Source organism: Haliotis rubra, unplaced genomic scaffold (genome assembly GCF_003918875.1).
Source record: "Haliotis rubra isolate DU_JTF1 unplaced genomic scaffold, ASM391887v1 Scf525, whole genome shotgun sequence".
NCBI lineage: Eukaryota > Metazoa > Mollusca > Gastropoda > Lepetellida > Haliotidae > Haliotis > Haliotis rubra.
In genome coordinates this window covers 190,865-211,605 of record NW_025767219.1, presented here as the reverse complement: position 1 = coordinate 211,605, position 20,741 = coordinate 190,865, and the positions used below count along the sequence as shown (strand labels likewise).

At 41.4% G+C, this 20,741-nt stretch overlaps 1 protein-coding gene across 2 annotated transcripts; it reads right to left on the bottom strand.

Annotated features, from left to right (window-relative positions):
* Positions 1–1,979: 1,979 nt before the first annotated feature.
* On the bottom strand, positions 1,980–18,756 carry LOC124252818 (glycoprotein 3-alpha-L-fucosyltransferase A-like). 2 transcript variants are annotated; one of them, XM_046686495.1, is made up of 2 exons: positions 18,629–18,756; positions 1,980–3,295 (listed from the first exon to the last, which is right to left on the bottom strand). In XM_046686495.1, exons 1-2 carry the CDS (start codon positions 18,677–18,679, stop codon positions 1,997–1,999), a joined length of 1,350 nt encoding a protein of 449 aa, XP_046542451.1. In that variant the 5' UTR covers positions 18,680–18,756; the 3' UTR covers positions 1,980–1,996. The 2 variants fall into 2 exon arrangements, with proteins under 2 accessions (XP_046542451.1, XP_046542452.1); XM_046686496.1 differs by lacking the exon at positions 18,629–18,756 and adding an exon at positions 8,463–8,683.
* Between the last annotated feature and the right edge of the window lie 1,985 nt (positions 18,757–20,741).

Sequence of the window (20,741 nt, the reverse complement as noted above, 5' to 3'; positions counted from 1 at the left end):
CTCCCTTGGAAAACAACATATTCACTTAACCATCCGCGTGTTTAGTTTTTGTTTTGTTTAACCCGTGGGACATGTTTTGTTAGGAACATGTTATATCCACCCACCAAGACACTCTCCTCACCATGACCCCTTTCCTAATCTTACCCCCACAACCTAACCATTGACTCCCCCTCGACACAGCCGGCCAGACACAGTCGGTCCAACATGGACTGGCCATGGATGGTTTACTATGTAAATTGTGTCTAATGACAAGTACGGATTGGACGTATTGAGAATCAGTCACCGTTTAGTGATATTGCTTGCTTCGCTATGGCAACAGGTTTGTCCAGTCAGAAACAACAGTTACTCTGATGATATCATGAATCGTCAGACCTTCTTTCCGACCGAAATGTTCACGAAATAAACAGTAGTTTGTGTTTTTTATTTGGCGCCGCATTAAGCATTTTCATGCTCTGCTTCAGACAAGCCAGTGATTGATATTGTGTGTAACGACCTACGTAGTCGGGGTACAACCACTGAATCTGATCCACACCGTGAACATCGGCTGTAGGAGTGAGTGAGTGAGTATGGTTTTTTGCCGCTTTTAGCAACATTCCAGCAATATCACACCAGAAATGGGCTTCACACATTGTACCCATGTGGGGAATCGAACCCGGGTCTTCGGCGTGACAAGCGAACGCTTTAACCACTAGCTTACCCCACCGCCCCTCATTGGCTGTATGAACCAAGTCTAGTGTTGCGTTCATTATGATCTACAGTTCATCCATGAAGCAGTAAAGACAATATTCAAATAGCTTTAACTAAAATAATTAGCAAATTGTTTCAACAAAATACGATAATTTAAGAATTGGAATCAGAATTATTTCCGCTCGGCGTGAGTTCGAATCTGAGAATAAGATCTGAAATATTTCCTCTGCTGGTTATCACCACATTATTTACGTTCGAATATCAGGAGACAAACATCTAGTCCCTGGATTGAATATATCTTACGAGGGAAACCCGTTCTCAAATTATACCAAAAATTCTGTAATAAATACGATCAAGGACACCTTCTTCATTTTCTGAAACTGCAGCAATCCAGACTGGGGCGGTATTGGATATCTATGTACAGTCAAACACAAGTCTTGTGGAAGTTTAACTGACTGGATAAATAGTTATCCGAAATTCAATATAAAGTGATGACGCGTACGAGTAGCGTATACGCAGGGACCAAGTTTTACTTCGAAACAAGCGTGAGTTCGACACATTAATCTTCGATACAACGTGTTTGACTGTATTTGTTTGACAGACAACTAAAGTAAAGTTTCATACTACCAGCGTCACGTTGGGTTTCCCTCCCATATGTATAGGGGCACGGGTTGATTAGGCACCAGAAAGTGAGTGAGTGAGTGAGTTATTACTTAACGTCACATCGGCAATATTTCAGCCATATCGTGACGAGCACCAGAAAGTGAGTTCGACACATCGATGTTCAAAACAACAATGTTTGACTGAATTTGTTTCAGGGTCTGTATGTCAGACAACTAGAGTAAAGCGTCACTTTGATTTTCCTCCCATGTGAATCGAGGGAACAGGTTGAATTGGCGCCAGAAATGTTCGGCAGTTATCTCCCTTAGGCGTGCCAGCATCCCGTGATCCCACTTTCGTTCTGATTATGTCTCAAAGCTTATCAGCATCTTACTCACGCTCGAGCTTTTTCACCACAGTGGGAAACATCGAAGACATCTAAATACCTGTTTAAAGGCTATTTCCCCAAACCTCACCACACGACAACGACACAACCACATGACAACGACACAACCACATGACAACGACACAGCCACATGACAACGACACAACCACATGACAACGACACAACTACATGACAATGACACATGATGACCTGACTGAAATAATATGACAAAGACGTTAAACTCAATCTGCTGATAATACTTTCCGATTTTCTTCTACCTGGGATTAACATATGCAATGAAAACAAATAAAATAAAAATATGATTTATTTTATTATGTCATTTGGTAAATGACATTTTTCTTTGGACAACCACAGGTTGATGTCTGAATATGTTTGCTTCACTAAAGGTCTGTGTACCTTTTCACACAGACCACACCAGGGTAATGGAAAATACACCCGACGCTTATCTTTTGCTTTCAAAAGTTCTATATAGGCTTTATCATTGTTTAAAAGAAAGTTCAAATAATATCCTAGCTCTCTTATGTTTGCAAAATCTTTTGAGTCTATGATATAACCGCCTCCAAATAGATTCTTGTAATTTGGGCCACCACGCACCACTGGAATCACATCTTGCAGAAGTGTTTTGAAGAATTTCTCAGTCACATAATTCTCACAAAAGGAATTTTCAAATGCAAGATAAAATTTATAGGATTTTAACTTTTCATAGCAGTCCTTGACGCACTTTCTATCACCACACCTTCCAAACACATCTATATCGATGTACCTCTGCAGTTCTTTGACGTATTTTTCTCTTTGGCTGTGTGAAGCACAGCGACTAACGAACCATGCAACACTGTTCGTTTTTTCTTTTACCAACTTTTCATAGTTTTTCCCTTTCAAACCGGATGTCCTTTTCCGTACCATTCCATAAGGCCTCCACACATCCGAATCTGGACGATAGGTTATTGTCCAGTTGAAAGCGTCTTTCCATTCGGAAGGTATTGTCAAATATGTTGGTGGTTCAAAGGAAAAGAGAGCAAACATTTGATTGGCTGATCTGGGTGGTGGCGCCCCCTTGTGTAGGTTAAATCCATCAACAAGCACAACATCCGCTCCAGCGAGATCGTGACGATTGTATGATAATGTACACATCTTGTACTTACAACGTCCAAACAATTCTGAACCCTTTTGTCTTTGAATCCATGCTGGTGCATTGAACCAAACAATCTCTTTCACGGTGCTTGGTTTCTGTGTAGTATGTAACAATGTTGTAACACTGCGCACATCCTTGACATTTCTCCACGCGCCCTTGACCTTCAGAGAAGTCCTATTATAAACAGGTGACGTGCCGACACTGTTTGCTTGTGTGATCACATCGTCAAATTTTCCCTTTAAATTTCTTTCAACCCACTGTTTTCTGAAAACTGGTTTTCCGTAAAGCAAAGCCTGCTTATTGTCTGTAAACTCGCCCTCGTTAGGAGCCATCTGGTTGGCTGATCCTTTACGCCGGATCTGTTCAAGTCTGGATATTTCACGGAAGCTGAGGACGAATGTTGTCACAGCGAACACTGTCGTCATGTACACGTGATACTTTCGAAACTTCCTGGATGCCAGTCCTATAAACTGAAACAAAAAAGAGCAATTAAGCTAAAACAATTTTCAATATCCAAACATAAAACGACGCAGCGTTCGAAATTAACGTCAGACTTAGGCCCGAAGCCGACTGAAAACCACTCAGACCCACAGCTTTTGTTTTATTGCAGGTTTTTATGGCCGACAGCTTTTCCATCCCCAATAACTGAGAGTATTATTTACATTTTGAAATATAGGGCCTACACATTCTGATCAGGACCCACAACTTTTTATAGTTCTGCAGCTTTTCAGGGTGAAAAAGGAAACACTTAAACAACGTCAGTTTGTAATCAATGATATATCAGTTATCTGCCAAAACATATATTTAATATTTGATACGGGTACGGTAATATACGTTTAGTGTGTCGGCGAGTGGTTTCATACTAAATTAGTATCGTATGACACAGATTTCATGATTAGATGGTCTAGTAGTTAAAAAGGCTAAGAAGTCCGGGTTTGATTCCCAAATTGGTGCAATGTCTTAGCTTATGTTGTGCGTTCTCCGCCCGTATATATGAACTATAAATCCATTTCACTAAGTGTACAGATATCAAGAGTTAAAGCAGATGTTATTGCTAATAAATAAAAGCTCTTGTGTATAGAATGTTAACAGACAAATACAGGAAACACTGCAGGCAGGTTCGTAGTCTGTATTTAGCAACAGATAGCACAATAAACTCTTCAAAAAAAAAGAAACGCACAGGCATTTTCAGCAGTTCTTTTCGATATAATAGCCATGTCCTACACGGGTGGATCAGAGCTAGTGGTGGTTCAAGGCAATCTTACATCGGCCGAAATCTGAGACCTCACATCCTTCTACTTATTAACCGCAAGAGGTAGCTGTTTCACCACGACCACGCCCGACCCCACACAGCTAACAGGTGCCTGTCTCGCCATTACAAACGTCATTGTCCTTCCCGGGCCTTGCAAGTCGCCTGACGACTTGTGGAATCCCTTCCATTGTGGTGTCGAGCAGTGAGGGGAGGTGTCACCAGGTATTGACCTGAACGCTTCCTTGTGTCCATACATGTGCAGTGAGTGAGTGAACTGATTTAATGCTGAGAACGACAACAATGCATAAGTTCATCCGTGTGTCGAAGTTACTTCATCTATGTTCAAGCTTAATCGAAATCTTAAATTTCCTTATTTTCATCCTGTGCGTTTCTTGTTTTGAAGAGTTTTAAATGTTAAAGAAAAAAAATGATAGAATGGCAATATGGAAAACAATTAGCCACTAGATACATAATTACATATATAATAATAAAGAATAACCAAAGTAAAAAACAACACGCATACTCATGGTTCAGGTTTCGTCAGTATTGTACAGTCGACTCTGTTTCTATTGCATGTTTTGGTATGGTTTGTTGTTTAACAATATTCCAGATATATGACGGCGGTCTGTAAATAATCGAGTCTGGACCAGACTATCCACTGATCAACATAATGAGCATCGTTCTACACAATTGGGATAGGAAGTCAGCCAGCCTGATCACACCCGATCCTAGTCGCCTATTACAAGCTTAAGTTGCTGAAGACCAATTCTAACCGGGATCTTCTCGGGTCCCTTCAGTCATAGTGTTACATCGGTAACACAGGGTGTTGACACAAGCTGATAAGCAGTGTTTGCCCTCAATGAAAATACAACCTTACAGATCAAACATGTCCTCGCTTGTAAATATTGTCAATACTTTTGAGTGTTGGGACTGAAAAACTCAATGGTGCTGCTCTGGAAACTTTCAACAAAACACTTCAGTATATCGAGAGTTGAAAAGTATGCCTAATAATGACTATACATGTTATCATCGTGATTATTATCATTATTATTAAAATATGTAACTTCATAATCCATACCTAGAAATGACATATACCAAAGTGAGTGTGGTTTTACGCCGTATTTACATACAGCAATATTCTTGCAGCATAACAGCAGAGGACATGATAAATATTCCAAAATGTATAATTGTATCATTATGGAAAGTGAGATAATTGCTGCAAATATGAATTCAGTTTTGATTTACCTTTAAAGAAGTTACGATTAAATAGCAGTTTTACACCAAAATATCAGCTTATCTTTCAAGGCGGTGCATCATCGGCTTCCGAGTGGCGATGTTGTAGCCATCAAGTGGTTAAACTGTTCGATCTTTGCGTCGGAACTGCCAGTTCGATTACCTGCGTTGGTAAAATGTTTGAAGCCATATCTTGACTCACTCACTTACTCACTCTCACTCACTCACTCACTCACTCACTCACTCACTCACTCACTCACTCACTCACTCACTCACTCACTCACTCACTCACTCACTCACTCACTCACTCACTCACTCACTCACTCACTCACTCACTCACCCGACCCACCGACCCACCCAACCAATCACTCACCCACTCGCTCACTCACTCACGGTGGTGGTCAATCTCATTCACCCGGTGAGGTTCACTCGTATCCCAAAAGATGTTCTTGATACATTGATTAATTACAGACCCGCCATATAGCTGAAATGTTGCTGAGTTGTGTCACCATGTTAATATGTGGAAAATAAAAACTTTCAGAAATATATTTCACGTTATGTGGTATTGGAAATTATTACAGACTAACCGACAACGTTCTACTGTATTTAACCTGCCAAGCGTGACATTGAGAATGAGCATCAGTCCTAATCCGAGACCAGCATCTCGTATTGTGCTGTTCAGATAGAATTAGGTAACAGTGCAAGTATCTGTGTTGTTTTTTTACTTTGTTTATCATCCTTACATATGAAATCAAATGTACCACGTATACACCTGTGGCATACAAGCTGAGCAACTACTCTAGTTCAGTGAACTTCACCCTTCAACACCATGACCATCAACACCTTTATCATCAACACCATGATCATCAACACCTTTATCAAAACTACATCATAATTCTGTCAGAATACGTTCGCAATAACGAACTTATTGTCAGTCTAAATGGGCAATAAGATCGAAGGACGGTGGGGTAGCCCAGTGGTTAAAGCTTTCGCTCGTCACGCCGAAGACCTAGGTTCGATTCCCTTTGTAACAATGTCTTAAACCCATTTCTTGTGTCCCCCGCCGTGATGTTGCTGGAATATTGCTAAAAGCTGCGTAAAACTAAATTCACTCACGCATTAAGATGGAGACCAATCGATTTAAGATCACAACAACAATTTTTTCGGCAGTTTAATCAGTAAGTGTGATTATCTGTTAGCTGGAATATGTATAAAATTAGGACGACAGTCAATCAAAAAACACTCCACGACTGATTAATAAACTCATCGTTTATTTAATCAAATCTTGGATTGCTGTGTGGGCTTGGTACAATGGTACCTCTGCCAAGCGAGTTGATTCCCCTCGTTTTTAATAGTAACATCGTTTAAATTCCTTAAATAAACTTTCTCGAATGTGAATAGGCTTTTTTTCATATTTGTGTTTGGTATTTGCTGAAAGCGCCCAGGCCAGCCTCTATTTGAATATGGGTACTGTTGCTTTCAATTCAAAATGCCTGAAGCAAGACACATACCCGGAAATATGTGAAAATGAATGGGACCTACCTAAAGTCAACATTAGATCCATCCTCTCCTCATCTCATTGAAACAAATATATCGAACATTAGGAACATATTAATGGATCTTTCAACGAAGGTCATGTTGTCATTTACGAACTATATATGTATGCGATTCAATAACATGGAATGAGAAAAATCTTCAATAACAGAATTATTATAACAATATATTGCAAAATGGATTACTATTTTATAGGACTGCATAGTATTACCGGTATACCGGTATGTCGAAATTCGCTTTTCAAAAGATTGCCATATTGCAATGATATTTTTCTCAGAACCGGTATATTGGTGATAGAAATGTATGTTTTGTGATTATCTATATGGTTTAAAATCTACACAGACTTTCATTCCATCGTAGTCATTGACAACAGCATACGTAACAAACAATAAATTCTATAAAATGGATAATACAATCCCTTAAAATCAAACATAATTTCCAGATGTCTGTTATCACAACCATGACATTTATTTTTAGTGTGTGGAAAATACGGTTTGCATGTACAAACAATGTCACTGACTGTCAAACACTGAAGTTTCCAGTGTATCGCAACACGTATCGGAACCAGGAACCAGAATCACAACATATTGCAAAACAATATATACTCATGCCAATAATGGTTGTAACCCATTCAATATTTTTAATTGGAGAGGGGAAGTGGGGTGGGGTGTGAGGTTGGGGTGGGGAGGGTGGTGACAACCATTATTGGCATGAGTATATTTGCCAATACACAGCTCTACTATTTTAGATATGTCTCTTCACTCGCTCAAGAAAGGCGGTGGGGTAGCCTAGTGGTTAATGCGTTCATCCGTCACGCCGAAAGGCCCGGGTTTGATTCCACACATGGGCACAATGTGTGAAGGCCACTTCTGTGTCCCCTCGCCGTGACATTGCTGGAATATTGCTAAAAGCGGAGTAAAACTAAACTCACTCACTCACTCACTCCTCACTCAGCCTCAGTATCATGAGACTATCCCAAATTACAAACGAAATAAGTCGAGTTGCCCAAGCTTCGGCACACCCGTAGAATGATGGAAAAAAAACCAATCAATAAGGAATAAGGATCAGGATTTCGAGCCGACCGTAAGTTCAAGACATCGAAGTTCGTTACAACGGCGTTTGACTGTAGCACGAATATTCTTAAAGTCCATGCCCATACGATCCTACATGTACAATATTTCGCCTATGGTCTACTTTCACATTTTTATATATGCGACAAAATCATTTCCATTATCACAAAACCTCTGTACTAAAGCAGAGTCCGTTTCGTGGATCCGAAAATAGAATAGCCATGTGTTTGTGAATCACTATCAAATAAGGTTATTGAGAGGCATATAGAAGTTGGTATTCAAGTATAAGACAAAATATTATATGTAAAATATTATTACCATTCACCTGACGAAGGGGCAAGGAAAAGCCCAGAAACCTTGTATATAGCATAAAGAAGAAGTTGACATCCATAATATTTTGTCTTACACTATCAAGTAGAGATACAACAAGGTGTTAGCTAAAAGGTATCATAAACACACGAAATGGCAGGTCATTTGTACACCTAAAGGAACTATATATGTCTGGTACAATTAAAAAAGGGAACTTACCCTCTGTGCCCCCATGTCTCCCCCAAGCTCGTCCCACAGCGTTGTCAGTCTCCCTCCCTCAAGACGAGCAAGTGAGCTGACTGTCTATTTAACCGCTCTGTATTGCTACGAGACACCCAGAGCGACGCGCGGAGTAGGCAAACACGAAACAGTTTGCTTGGAGGTGATGGTCACACAGCGGTTTTTGTGTCGTATGGGAGCTGGTCAATACGTAGTGTGTATGCACGTGATTACGGGACGAAAAATCTAAATTAACTTTTCACAGGTCAAGGTTATTGCAAACATTGTCATGTTTCGACTTTGCTCAAATCATTTCTAAGCTTGAAACCAGTATGCATTCATCAAGTATATGCGGTAATGGCTTCCTCGCATGAGTGGGTTTATAGCCGTTATGTTGACGCCCGTCGGTTTGATACAAACAAAGACCTATTTACCTATGTGTCAGGGTGGCCGCACCCACTTCTGGGACAATAAATGCGATGTATTGATAAACACAGCCACATACTCTGGTATAACATGTGATTCGAATCGTTATTTGTTAACTGTGAGCGGTTTTAAAAAATCCACAAAAGTATTGTTAATAACTCTGAAAACCACTTTGAAATCGAAACGATAGACATGAATTATATCCATGATAAATAAGTTTAAAAATAACATAAACGTATGATCCAATCCAAGATTCGCTCTGATAAGATTGTCATGCAGTATGTATCTGTACGTGACAGTGACATGACACAGCAGAAGAAGGCAACGTGACAAAGACAACATAGGCATTTCACACAGCCGAACAACATAGACAGTTCACACAGCCGAACAACATAGACAGTTCACACAGCAGAACAACATAGACAGTTCACACAGCAGAACAACATAGACAGTTCACACAGCAGAACAACATAGACAGTTCACACAGCCGAACAACATAGACAGTTCACACAGCAGAACAACATAGACAGTTCACACAGCAGAACAACATAGACAGTTCACACAGCAGAACAACATATACAGTTCACACAGCAGAACAACATAGACAGTTCACACAGCAGAACAACATATACAGTTCACACAGCAGAACAACATAGACAGTTCACACAGCAGAACAACATAGACAGTTCACACAGCAGAACAACATAGACAGTTCACACAGCAGAACAACATAGACAGTTCACACAGCAGAACAACACAGCCACAAAATCCCCAACACAGCCAAGAACATTTCCCACAGGAAGACAGCCCCAGAACATCGAATAAGGACACACACGCCAAAGAACATTTCACAGGACACAGACGAAGAACACAATCACAGGACACAGAAATCCGGAGAAAGAACATTTCCAGAACACAGTCGAAGATAGCAACACAGAACAAACCCACAGGACACAGACGAAGAACAAACCCACAGGACACAGCCGGAGAACATAGACAAAAAGACAACACAGGCAAAATAATACACAGCAGAACAAACCACAGGACACAGACGAAGAACACAGCCATGGTCAGGACACAAGCCAACGAACAGAACATTTCCACAGGACACAGACGGAGAAACAAACCCAGAACACAGACGAAGAACAAAGTACCAGACAGGACACAGACGGAGAACAAACCCCACAGGACACAGACGGAGAACATAAACAAACCCACAGGACACAGACGACGAGAACAAACCCACAGGACACAGACGGAGAACATAACCATGTCCTCCGGGACACAGACGAAGAACATAGCCACAGTACACAGACGAAGAACAAACCCACAGGACACAGACGGAGAACAAACCCACAGGACACAGACGGAGAACAAACCCACAGGACACAGACGGAGAACAAACCCACAGGACACAGACGGAGAACAAACCCACAGGACACAGACGAAGAACAAACCCACAGGACACAGACGGAGAACAAACCCACAGGACACAGACGGAGAACAAACCCACAGGACACAGACGGAGAACAAACCCACAGAACACAGACGGAGAACATAACCATGTCCTCCGGGACACAGACGAAGAACATAGCCACAGTACACAGACGAAGAACAAACCCACAGGACACAGACAAGAACAGACACAGACGGAGAACAAACCAGTACACAGACGGAGAACACAGAGGACACAGGACACAGAGAAGAACATAGGAGAACAAACAAACCACAGGACACAGACGGAGAACATAACCATGTCCTCCGGGACACAGACAAAGAACATAGACAGACGAAGAACAAACCCACAGGACACAGACGGAGAACACAGGACACACAGATGGAGAACAAACCCACACAGAAGGAGAACACCCACAGACGAAGAACAAACCCACAGGGCACAGACGAAGAACAAACCCACAGGACACAGACGGAGAACATTACCACAGTCCAGACGGGACACAGACGAAGAACATACAGGACAAAGACGACTGAAGAACAAACCCACAGGACACAGACGGAGAACAAACCCACAGGACACAGACGGAGAACATACCACAGTACACAGACGAGACGGAGAAGGACAACATGCCCTCCGGGACACAGACGGAGAACACAGTACACAGACGAAGAACAAACCCACAGGACACAGACGGAGAACATAACCACAGTACACAGATGAAGAACAAACCCACAGGACACAGATGAAGAACAAGCCCACAGAACACAGACGGAGAACATAGACAAAAGACAACATAGGCAAAATACACAGCCAAAGAACTCAACCACAGCACACAGACGAAGAACATAGCCATGGTCTCCGGGACACAGCTGGAGAACAAGCCCACAGGACACAGCCAAAGACTCAGGCCACATCTGAAGAACAAGCCCACAGGACAAAGCCAAAGAACGAAACCCACAGGACACAATCGAATAACACAGTCTCAGGCCACGGCGGAAGAACAAACCCACAGGACACAAACCAAGCCACAAACACAGCCACAGGACACAAGAATGCTAAAATACCAAGCGTTAGCATGATACTTTTCGCTCTTGAATGACATGTTTTGTGCAAATAGTTATATTCACACTAGGTGTCTGGTAACACCATGTTCACTGACGTTATGTTTGTAGCTTGGATTGTCCTTGTACAAACAGCATTTGTGACAAAGACACAAAGAGAAATGCTTGTAACAGGTATTTCTCCCTCAGTCTCTGGTTGTAACGGCTCTACCCTTGTAGGTCTCATGTCTCTAGACCCCTGTTGTTACAAGGTATAATTTGCTCTCCTGTTCTGTTCAATTGGATTGCACCCCGTAGACTCCACAGACTCTGATCGAAAGGTTATTTCAACTCCCGCTAATTGAACGACTTATTCTCTTCCTGAGCATCAGTGAAGGACGACAAAATGTAGTTATTGCATATGTTTAGGACACACGCACGCACGCACGCACGCACGCACGCACGCACGCACGCACGGACGGACGGACAGACAGACGGACGCACGGACGGAGAGACAGGCACATTGTCATGTGTATAGTTGTTACACAGTTTAAGTTTACAACACACCCAACCATATTTGTTCTCAGAAATACCCTTCTGCTTCTGTGGTAATAATGAATAAACTATAACGATCCTTAACCATGGTACCACTGAAGTCAAGGGAGAACTCATATAAGAACCATCAAATACAAATTTGCTCTTTTCTAATCCAACAGTGTACATGTACACACATATGTAGGCAAACAAAAGCAATTATCAAATATCCGTAGCGTCCTTTAATAGTAGTTTGCAAAACACTTCAGTTGCGACACGCCATGCGGGTTCAAAGTAACTTGTTTGAGATGTGTATCTACCCTATATAGCTGTCGTATTTTTGAGAGGGCGTTAAATCTGCTCGATTGTAAATACACTTTCCACCACTCACACAGAACATTATGTGTGCGTGATGACAGGGAGGGACTGAGTACACATCCAACATATTCCATCAAAATAATCATACAATGTCCACCATAATTTTAATATTTATATACAATTATAATCAACAAATTCAATCAAATAATCATACATTTTCCACCATGATTGTACTATTTATGTACAATTTATAATCAACACATAACATCAAAATACTCAATGAATGTCCACCATGACTGTAATATTTATATACAATTTTAATCACCATATTTCATAGAATAATCATACAATGTCCACCATAACTGTAATACTTATATACAATTATAATCACCATATTAAACCAAAGAGATCAGTTGGTCAGTCTCAGCTCCCTGTGAAGTGTCCACACAGAGATTGGATCCTTCACGCTGTTCCAGTAGTTTCCCTTCTCTGTACCTTCGGGTTTATAATAATTTAATAATTCATCTGTGTTTGTTTATAAGGATTGCTTGGCTGAAATTTGATCTTGAAAATATTCTTGGAGGGGGGTTTTATGAGTTGTATGATCTTGTGACCGATCCTTTTCACTTTGTGAATAAATATGTTTAAACAAAACTAAAGCTGCTAACAACAGAGGTGTCTCACACGTGAAGACACTGGATTTGATGGAGAGACTACGGCATAAAGCAGCATGCATGTGTTAGGTTGTTTCTTTTATTGTTTAACGTCAGCATCATTCAAAGTTTAAGACATAATTATCGAGTGAGTGAGTAAGTTTAGTTTTATGCCACTTTTAGCATTATTCCAGAAATATCACGGCGGAGGACACCAGAAATGGGCTTCACGCATCGTACAAATGTGGTGAATCGAACCCGGGTATTCGGTTAAACAAGCGAACACTTTAACCACTAGTGTGCGGATGACAAAGTCATAATTGGGACAGTACTCGGTTGAACATCCAGTTTTGTAGAGAATATGAGCCTTGGCAGTTGTGCGGATGACGAAGTCATATCTGATTCATAACTTGGCTGAATATGTCCTGTTGTAGAAGTTATGAGCCTTGACAGCTGAAGCGATAGCCTGTGCATCACGTGACATAAGCCTGTAAAAATGTGGTTTGGTGAAACTTCAATTTCTCCTATAATTGCCTTTGTAATATGTTGTGTTAAACGAGTAACGAACGTATGTCACGCTCCTCAAGTTATTCAAGGGAATACAGACCATTGCTTCATTATCGGGTGACTCGGTACAGCTCCGTACATATATCGAGCAACCACTCTGAATAAAGACAAATGTCCACACAGTTGTTGCGTCAACGCACGCTTGGGTCAAAATGACACGCTTATATTCTCAACCGGCATGCATCAAATACGCAGGCTAGGACAAACATGCCCTATAGTGAGTGAGTATGGTTTTACAATGCGTTCAGCTATATTCACCAGAAAAGGTCTACCTTTGTTGGGAATCGAGCCTTACGCATGACGAGCGGACACTGTGACCATTGTACTTCAGCTGTCTGTTCTCATGACATTTTTGAAAGCAAGAATAACTCCGGACACAATTTTTAGATATCGGTAAAACGGGGACTGGGACGCAACAGTCCGTTGTATGGTTTACGCCCCTTGATATTTCCAGAATCTACAGATCACGGTTCGAATCTGAGAATATTAGACCGTCCTCCCAAATGTAAAAGCCACACCGGTTTGGTGTAAGGCTTTATAACCGACCAAACAAGCAATGACATAATGAATGGATGGAGGGACAGATAAGTTGGTTGATGGAAGGACTGATTGCCTGCTTCCTTGTGTGCTTCCTTTATTTGCTTGGTTCATAGGCAGAATACCAAACAGATTACAGGCGGTTACGATTAATGCCATTCAAATGAATTTGTCAAACACATGAAAAATCGTCACGGCCTCGCCAAAATTCCAGAATCATAATTATTTTTAACAATGAAATATACATCCACATCGTAAGTGGAATGTTGACATCAATGCCAGCTTTCGAGCTATATCGAGTTATAATAATCAGCTGAAATACCGTAATATAAATATTCCACAGTTGCATTGCAATCCATGGCATAGTCAGGTGAAAGATAATTCGCAAAACAAACAATTAACTATGTTCACCTATGTGCTCTGAGTACTATAGCACAGGCTTAGGATCGTCGAAGCATGAAGACTGATTCGCGAGGGAGCGATATTCTTTTTATGCACAGACATACGCTCTAGTCGTTAGACACCCTTTGATGTTTCTGTACACAGGAACCAAAATAGAGACCTTGTCGTTGCGTTGCTGTACGTGTCAGAGCTATGGGTCAGTACGCGTTAATAAGTGCACGGGTTTTCTGGTGTTGTGTCTGGAGGTATTCCTGGTGTCATGGCGTTCTGAGGATACATTCCACCTCCTATTGCTAATGTCAGACTCACTCAGGTCAGAGAGAAACACGACCACCGCGGCAAACAGCACATGAACAATAGCTTCCCACAGGGCTTTGTTTGTAGGCTTGAAGTCACACGTATAGATGCTGCCCTTCATCTTGCAGCTATTTCTAGTGTCCCCCGCCCTGAAATTGCTGGAATGTTGCTAAAACATACTCATTCACTAACTCACTCATCTTGCAGCTATTTCTTGTGTCCCCCGCCCTGATATTGCTGGAATGTTGCTAAAACATACTCATTCACTAACTCACTCATCTTACAGCTATTTCTTGTGTTCTACGTCCTTATATTCTAGAAATGTTGCTAAAACATACTCATTCACTAACTCACTCATCTTGCAGCTATTTCTTGTGTTCTACGCCCTTATATTCTAGAAATGTTGCTAAAACATACTCATTCGCTAACTCACTCATCTTGCAGCTATTTCTTGTGTCCCCCGCCCTGATATTGATGGAATGTTGCTAAAACATACTCATTCACTAACTCACTCATCTTGCAGCTATTTCTTGTGTCCCCCGCCCTGATAGTGATGGAATGTTGCTAAAACATACTCATTCGCTAACTCACTCATCTTGCAGCTATTTCTTGTGTCCCCCGCCCTGATATTGATGGAATGTTGCTAAAACATACTCATTCACTAACTCACTCATCTTGCAGCTAGTTCTTGTGTCTCCGCCCTGATATTGCTGGAATGTTGCTAAAACATACTCATTCGCTAACTCACTCATCTTGCAGCTATTTCTTGTGTCCCCCGCCCTGATATTGATGGAATGTTGCTAAAACATACTCATTCACTAACTCACTCATCTTGCAGCTATTTCTTGTGTTCTACGCCCTTATATTCTGAAATGTTGCCAAAACTCACTCAATCACTCATTCACTCATCTTTTTCAATACACTCTGGTTCTATGAACATAGAGACGTTTCTGGGCTCGAATCTTCTTTTTATTGTTTGGTACAACGTTTTTTCTGGCCCCATCATCAGGTAGAACTAAAGTACAGTAACTGTTAACTCTGCCCGTGACGTCACAATGCTTTTGACATCACAAAGCTATGACGATACAATGCATGTGGAGGTCATAATGGGTAGAGCTAACATATGTGTGTAAATATGGGGAAATATCTATGTGGTGAGCTGCAAGTAGATTTCGGAGAGAGGAAATAATAACGTCTGTTGTACAGCTTTACACCTGCACAAACATTAACCTACTTAATCTACTATATACTATCTACAAGTTTGTCGACCGACCTAATTACCACCATGTATTTTTTATGGGAATAGAATAATGTTTGGGAAACAGAGCTTAAATGAGGAAAACCCACGGTAACAGGTTTCAGTACATGCAAAGACTTAATAGCTTAATCCTTGTTGAGGTGGGGTGACTTGGTACTAAGATTATTTAGCATATTTAACGATTGAAATAACGGACTGTTCGTACGTTGAGTCTGAGGGGAATCTAAATTGAAACTGCGGCATCGTATCTCAGCGGGCTAATGCTGTCATATTAATTGTCTGGAGAAGGACACACACACACACGGACGCACGCACATGTACGCACTCACGCGCACACACACGCACACACATATAACGTGCTTAAATGATACACACACAAAATGCAGCACACACATCAGAAATATAAAAATATACATGCACACACCACAAACCAAATTTCACCTCACCTCACCTTACCTCACCTCAACTCGCCTAACGAGGTGACAAACACCATCACACCTAACAATAGGGGAGTTTGTCTATTTGTAACAGCGAACTCCTTTGAGTGGCATGTTTAGAAGTTGGTGAATCAGATAACGAACAAACTTTATGGATGAACAACTTTTTTATTCGGAAGATGCGACGTTTCGATACAGATTCTTGTATCGTTATCAAGCAAGTATGACAAGTATCCATTGCTGATACTTGCTTGACAACGATACAAGAACCTCTATCGAAATAAAGACTGACTGACTGAGTTTGGTTTTACGCCGCTTTTAGCAATATTCCAGCAACATCACGGCGGAGGACACCAGAAATGGGCTTCACATATTGTGCCCATGTGGGGATTCGAACCCGGGTCTTCGTCGTGACGAGCCAACGCTTTAACCATTAGGCTACCCCACCGCCTCTCCGAATACAGAAGTTGTTCATCCATAAAGTTTGTTCCTTATCTGTAACAGTTAGGACAAAGGAACCTTTTCCTCGACCTCGACCCACAAATATGAAACTGACCCATTATAATTATCTATATATACTCATGCCAACAATGGTTGTCACCCCCTCCCACCCCCACCCCCACCCTCCAATAAATAAAATGTATATATATATATATATATATATATATATGCGTATATGTTATAACTCCACTGCATCGAACTTTTAGTTGTTTGCTTCGAACACGCCCAAATCCATTGCTGTTGACTTTCGGATTTAACATGGAGATATAATCTTTTCTTAGGTCCCCCTAGCAATATGGTTCACTGTACTGATTTGTACTGAATCATCACTAAGCACAATACTGAATACAACTCAGCATTGCGTGTGAAAAATATCGCAATCCATCGCACATTTTATGTGAAACATACCAAAACGTATCACATCATTGTGTGTAAACCATACATAAATGCAGCGCATCACTGTGTGTGAAACTTAACTGACTGCGTCACATCATTGTGTGTGAAACAATTTATTGCATTACATAATTGTGTGTGAAACTTAACTGATTGCATCACTTGATTGTGTGAAACAAAACTCATTTCATCACGTCATTTGTGTGAAACGTCACTGATTGCATCACTTCATTGTGTGTAACCAATATCTAAATATATCACACCATTGTGTGAGCAGTAAGAACTTTCTTACCACTACCACTTTTTGGCCACGCTACATTCAGTGGAGTTAGTGAGTTAGCGAGTGGTTTCCAAACCGGTCAGTATATTTCCTTTGCTTCGCAATGGGAAAGCTATGACAAATTTAGCAATGTGTATTCGAACCACCATCACAGGTTTCTGACTCGTCCAAGGGAGGCAACTCCTCCTGGGGTTAGCGAGTTTGCCAGTGGTTTCCAAACCGATTAGTATTTCCGTTGTTTGAGAACGATATGACAACCTTAGAAAAGTGTATTCGAACAATAGTCACAGGTTCCTGACACGCCCAAGGGAAGCAACTCCTCGCGTCTATTTGCGGCGCATTGAGCTTCAAATTAGACATCCTCCTTGAAAAAACATTGATCAAACCGAGATTCGAACCGGCCATCTGGTGTGCCCAAAGCAGACTACCCTGGACAATGAATTACGACGCTCCGGGTGTGCCAAAGCGACCTGTGCCTCCTTCGCTTGCTAGACCATATGGTTACACACAAGTTGGTCCCCTTATGGACCAAACTCGTTCTGATTCCAATTACAGGCGCCACATCATGTGTCTCTCTGTTCCGTGTTTCCCAAACGTTTCTCACGTGTTTCCCATTCGTCATATTTTCATTCCAATATCCGCAACTTTACGAGAGCGGAAAATCTATCTAGCTGACTACACAACGTTGACGAGCGTCGGAAATATTGTGTTAACTAAAACGGCAACATTTTTTGCGTTCCCGCACATGTTAAACCTCCTCAAACAACTCCGACAAACAGACATAACATTCACTCAAACATACTCGCTTCTCTCTTTCCCATTGTTTCCTATATCTTCCCTTTCTTCCTCCCTCTCTAAACCTTTCCCCATAGATGACCCCACCCCAACCCCCTGCCCCGCCGCCAACCCCTTTCCCCGTCTTTTATTACTGCCACTTATACCAAAGACTAAAAGTAGCGCTCAGAATTCTAGACGTTGTCAGTTTCTAAGAATAGAGTCAAAACGAAATATTTACAGATGGGTCAGTTTTCTCCCACAGCGGACAAACATATCTGTCTTCTTACCTTCATATTAACAAGTCTGACCATGGACTGTCCAGTCTGGATGTTATCCATCCAACTACATGCAAAGCTTCTTGCAGGCTCCACAACTCTGCCCCGTCGGCCCAGCTTCCGATATTCACTATAGTATCCAAGCGCCGGATGTCTCGTAAAGGCGATGACAGCTGCGCAGTGAGATTCGGTTTCCTCAGTAATGACTTCGGCGTTGATGGAACTTTTAACGGTTTGGGAAGTTTTTGTTTCGGTTTATGTTTCGTGGGATCTCTCATGTCGAATGGGTCCTTGGTTCGAATATCTTAAGGAGTATATCAATGTTGATAATTTAGTTATGATGGAGTGTGTGTGAAAAATTTCATTATTGTTTAGGCTTTTTCATGTTTTTTGTTTGGTTGTGTGTGTTTTTTAAACACTTTTTGTTTGTTTATTGTTTCTTTTTATATAATTCACCATTATTTATGATTATTTCTTTCTGAAAAGAGGGTCACGCCGAAGACCCGGGTTCGATTCCCCACATGAGTACACTTTGTGAAGCCCATTTCTGGTGTCCCCTGCCTTGATCTTGCTAGAATATTGCTAAAAGCGGTATAAGTAAACTTATAAAACTACTGACACGCTTTTTGGGAAAATCGTTTACAGTGCATATCAGTGTATCCATACTTTGTCACAGCGTAGGGAGGTTTTGGTGGAGGCTGGGGTGGAGGGTGGTGGCCTCAAAAATGTCATCAAACTTTAAAACTTCATTGTGCCACCTATTGAGCTGATATGACGAATTTTCTACTTACATCACGTCGTGTCAATCTGTATGATAATACATGAAGTGTGTTCTCGAACCCATGATCAAAGGTTTAGTTCACGCGAAGACATAGTATGCATTACATCCTCCCTTAAGTAACTGCTAAGGGTATTTGAGTTTCGACATCAGTCACTACTGGCTCCTTGTTTTATAAAAGTATTCCATTTATAACCATAGAGTGAGTGAGTGAGTCACTGGCTCTTTGTTTTTAAAAGTATTCCATTTATAACCATATAGTGAGTGAGTGAGTGAGTGAGTCACTGGCTCTTTGTTTTTAAAAGTATTCCATATATAACCATAGAGTGAGTGAGTGAGTGAGTATGGTTGATCGCCGTTTTTAGTAATATTCCAGCAATATAACGACGGGGACACCAGAAACCACAGAGTGAGAGAAAAGCCCGAACAGTGCAGGTCTAAGACGATTATCATTGTAGTGAAATCAACGAGAACGGGTATGGCGCTACCAAACCCACAAACATTATCAAATCGGGATTCTGGAGTGACCAAGGGTCGCATCTCGGGTGGTTGATTGTTGTTCAACGCCCCAGTCAGCAATATTCCAGCTATATGGCGACGGTCGGGATTTAATGGTCAGGCTCGCTGACTTGGTTGACACATGTCACGTATCCCAATTGCGTAGATTGATGCTCATGATGTTGATCACTGGATTGTCTGGTTCAGACGCGATTAGTTACAGACCGCCGCCATATAGCTGGGATATTACTGAGTGCGACGTTAACCAATAATCCAACCAGCCACTTTCGTGGCATCCACGAGTACGGGCTTGGTGCCGACAAACCGAGAATACACAACCAGGACAAAGGGGATTCGAACCCCCAAAAAAAGATTTCTTGCGTAACGTTTTGCTCGAAACTTTGCACAGTGAAATTATTGCAAGTGTCCACCACCAAAAAAATATAACGCAAAGCTGAAGTAGTATATATTTTATTCCCAATTTTTGTAAGTGAATACACAAGAGAAATCATGGTGATATTTATACAAATTCCCATATGTACATAAAATATAAATATTCTTGAAACCAATCCGGTAAAACGGCAGAAATATAACACGCTGATATGTTTTAAGACATTGCCATCAAAAGTTTCAATTTGAACCTGTCCAGTGTTCAAGTGAGTGAGTTGGGTTTTACGCCGCTTTTAGCAATATTCCAGCAATATCACGGCAGGGGACACCAGAAATGAGCATCACACATTAGGCCCATGTTAGGAATCGAACCCGGGCCTTCGGCGAGACGAGCGAACGCTTTAACCACTGGGCTCTCCAACCGCCCTTCAAGTGTTCAAGACGTTCCAAATCGTCACT

What these genes read in the sequence shown, in the direction of transcription:
- LOC124252818 (XM_046686495.1), bottom strand. Translation starts at nt 18,679, where the DNA reads ATGGATAACATCCAGACTGGACAGTCCATGGTCAGACTTGTTAATATG. An exon ending in TCAGACTTGTTAATATGAAG is followed by an intron (nt 3,296 to 18,628) that starts GTAAGAAGACAG and finishes TTTTTGTTTCAG; the next exon opens with TTTATAGGACTGGCATCCAG.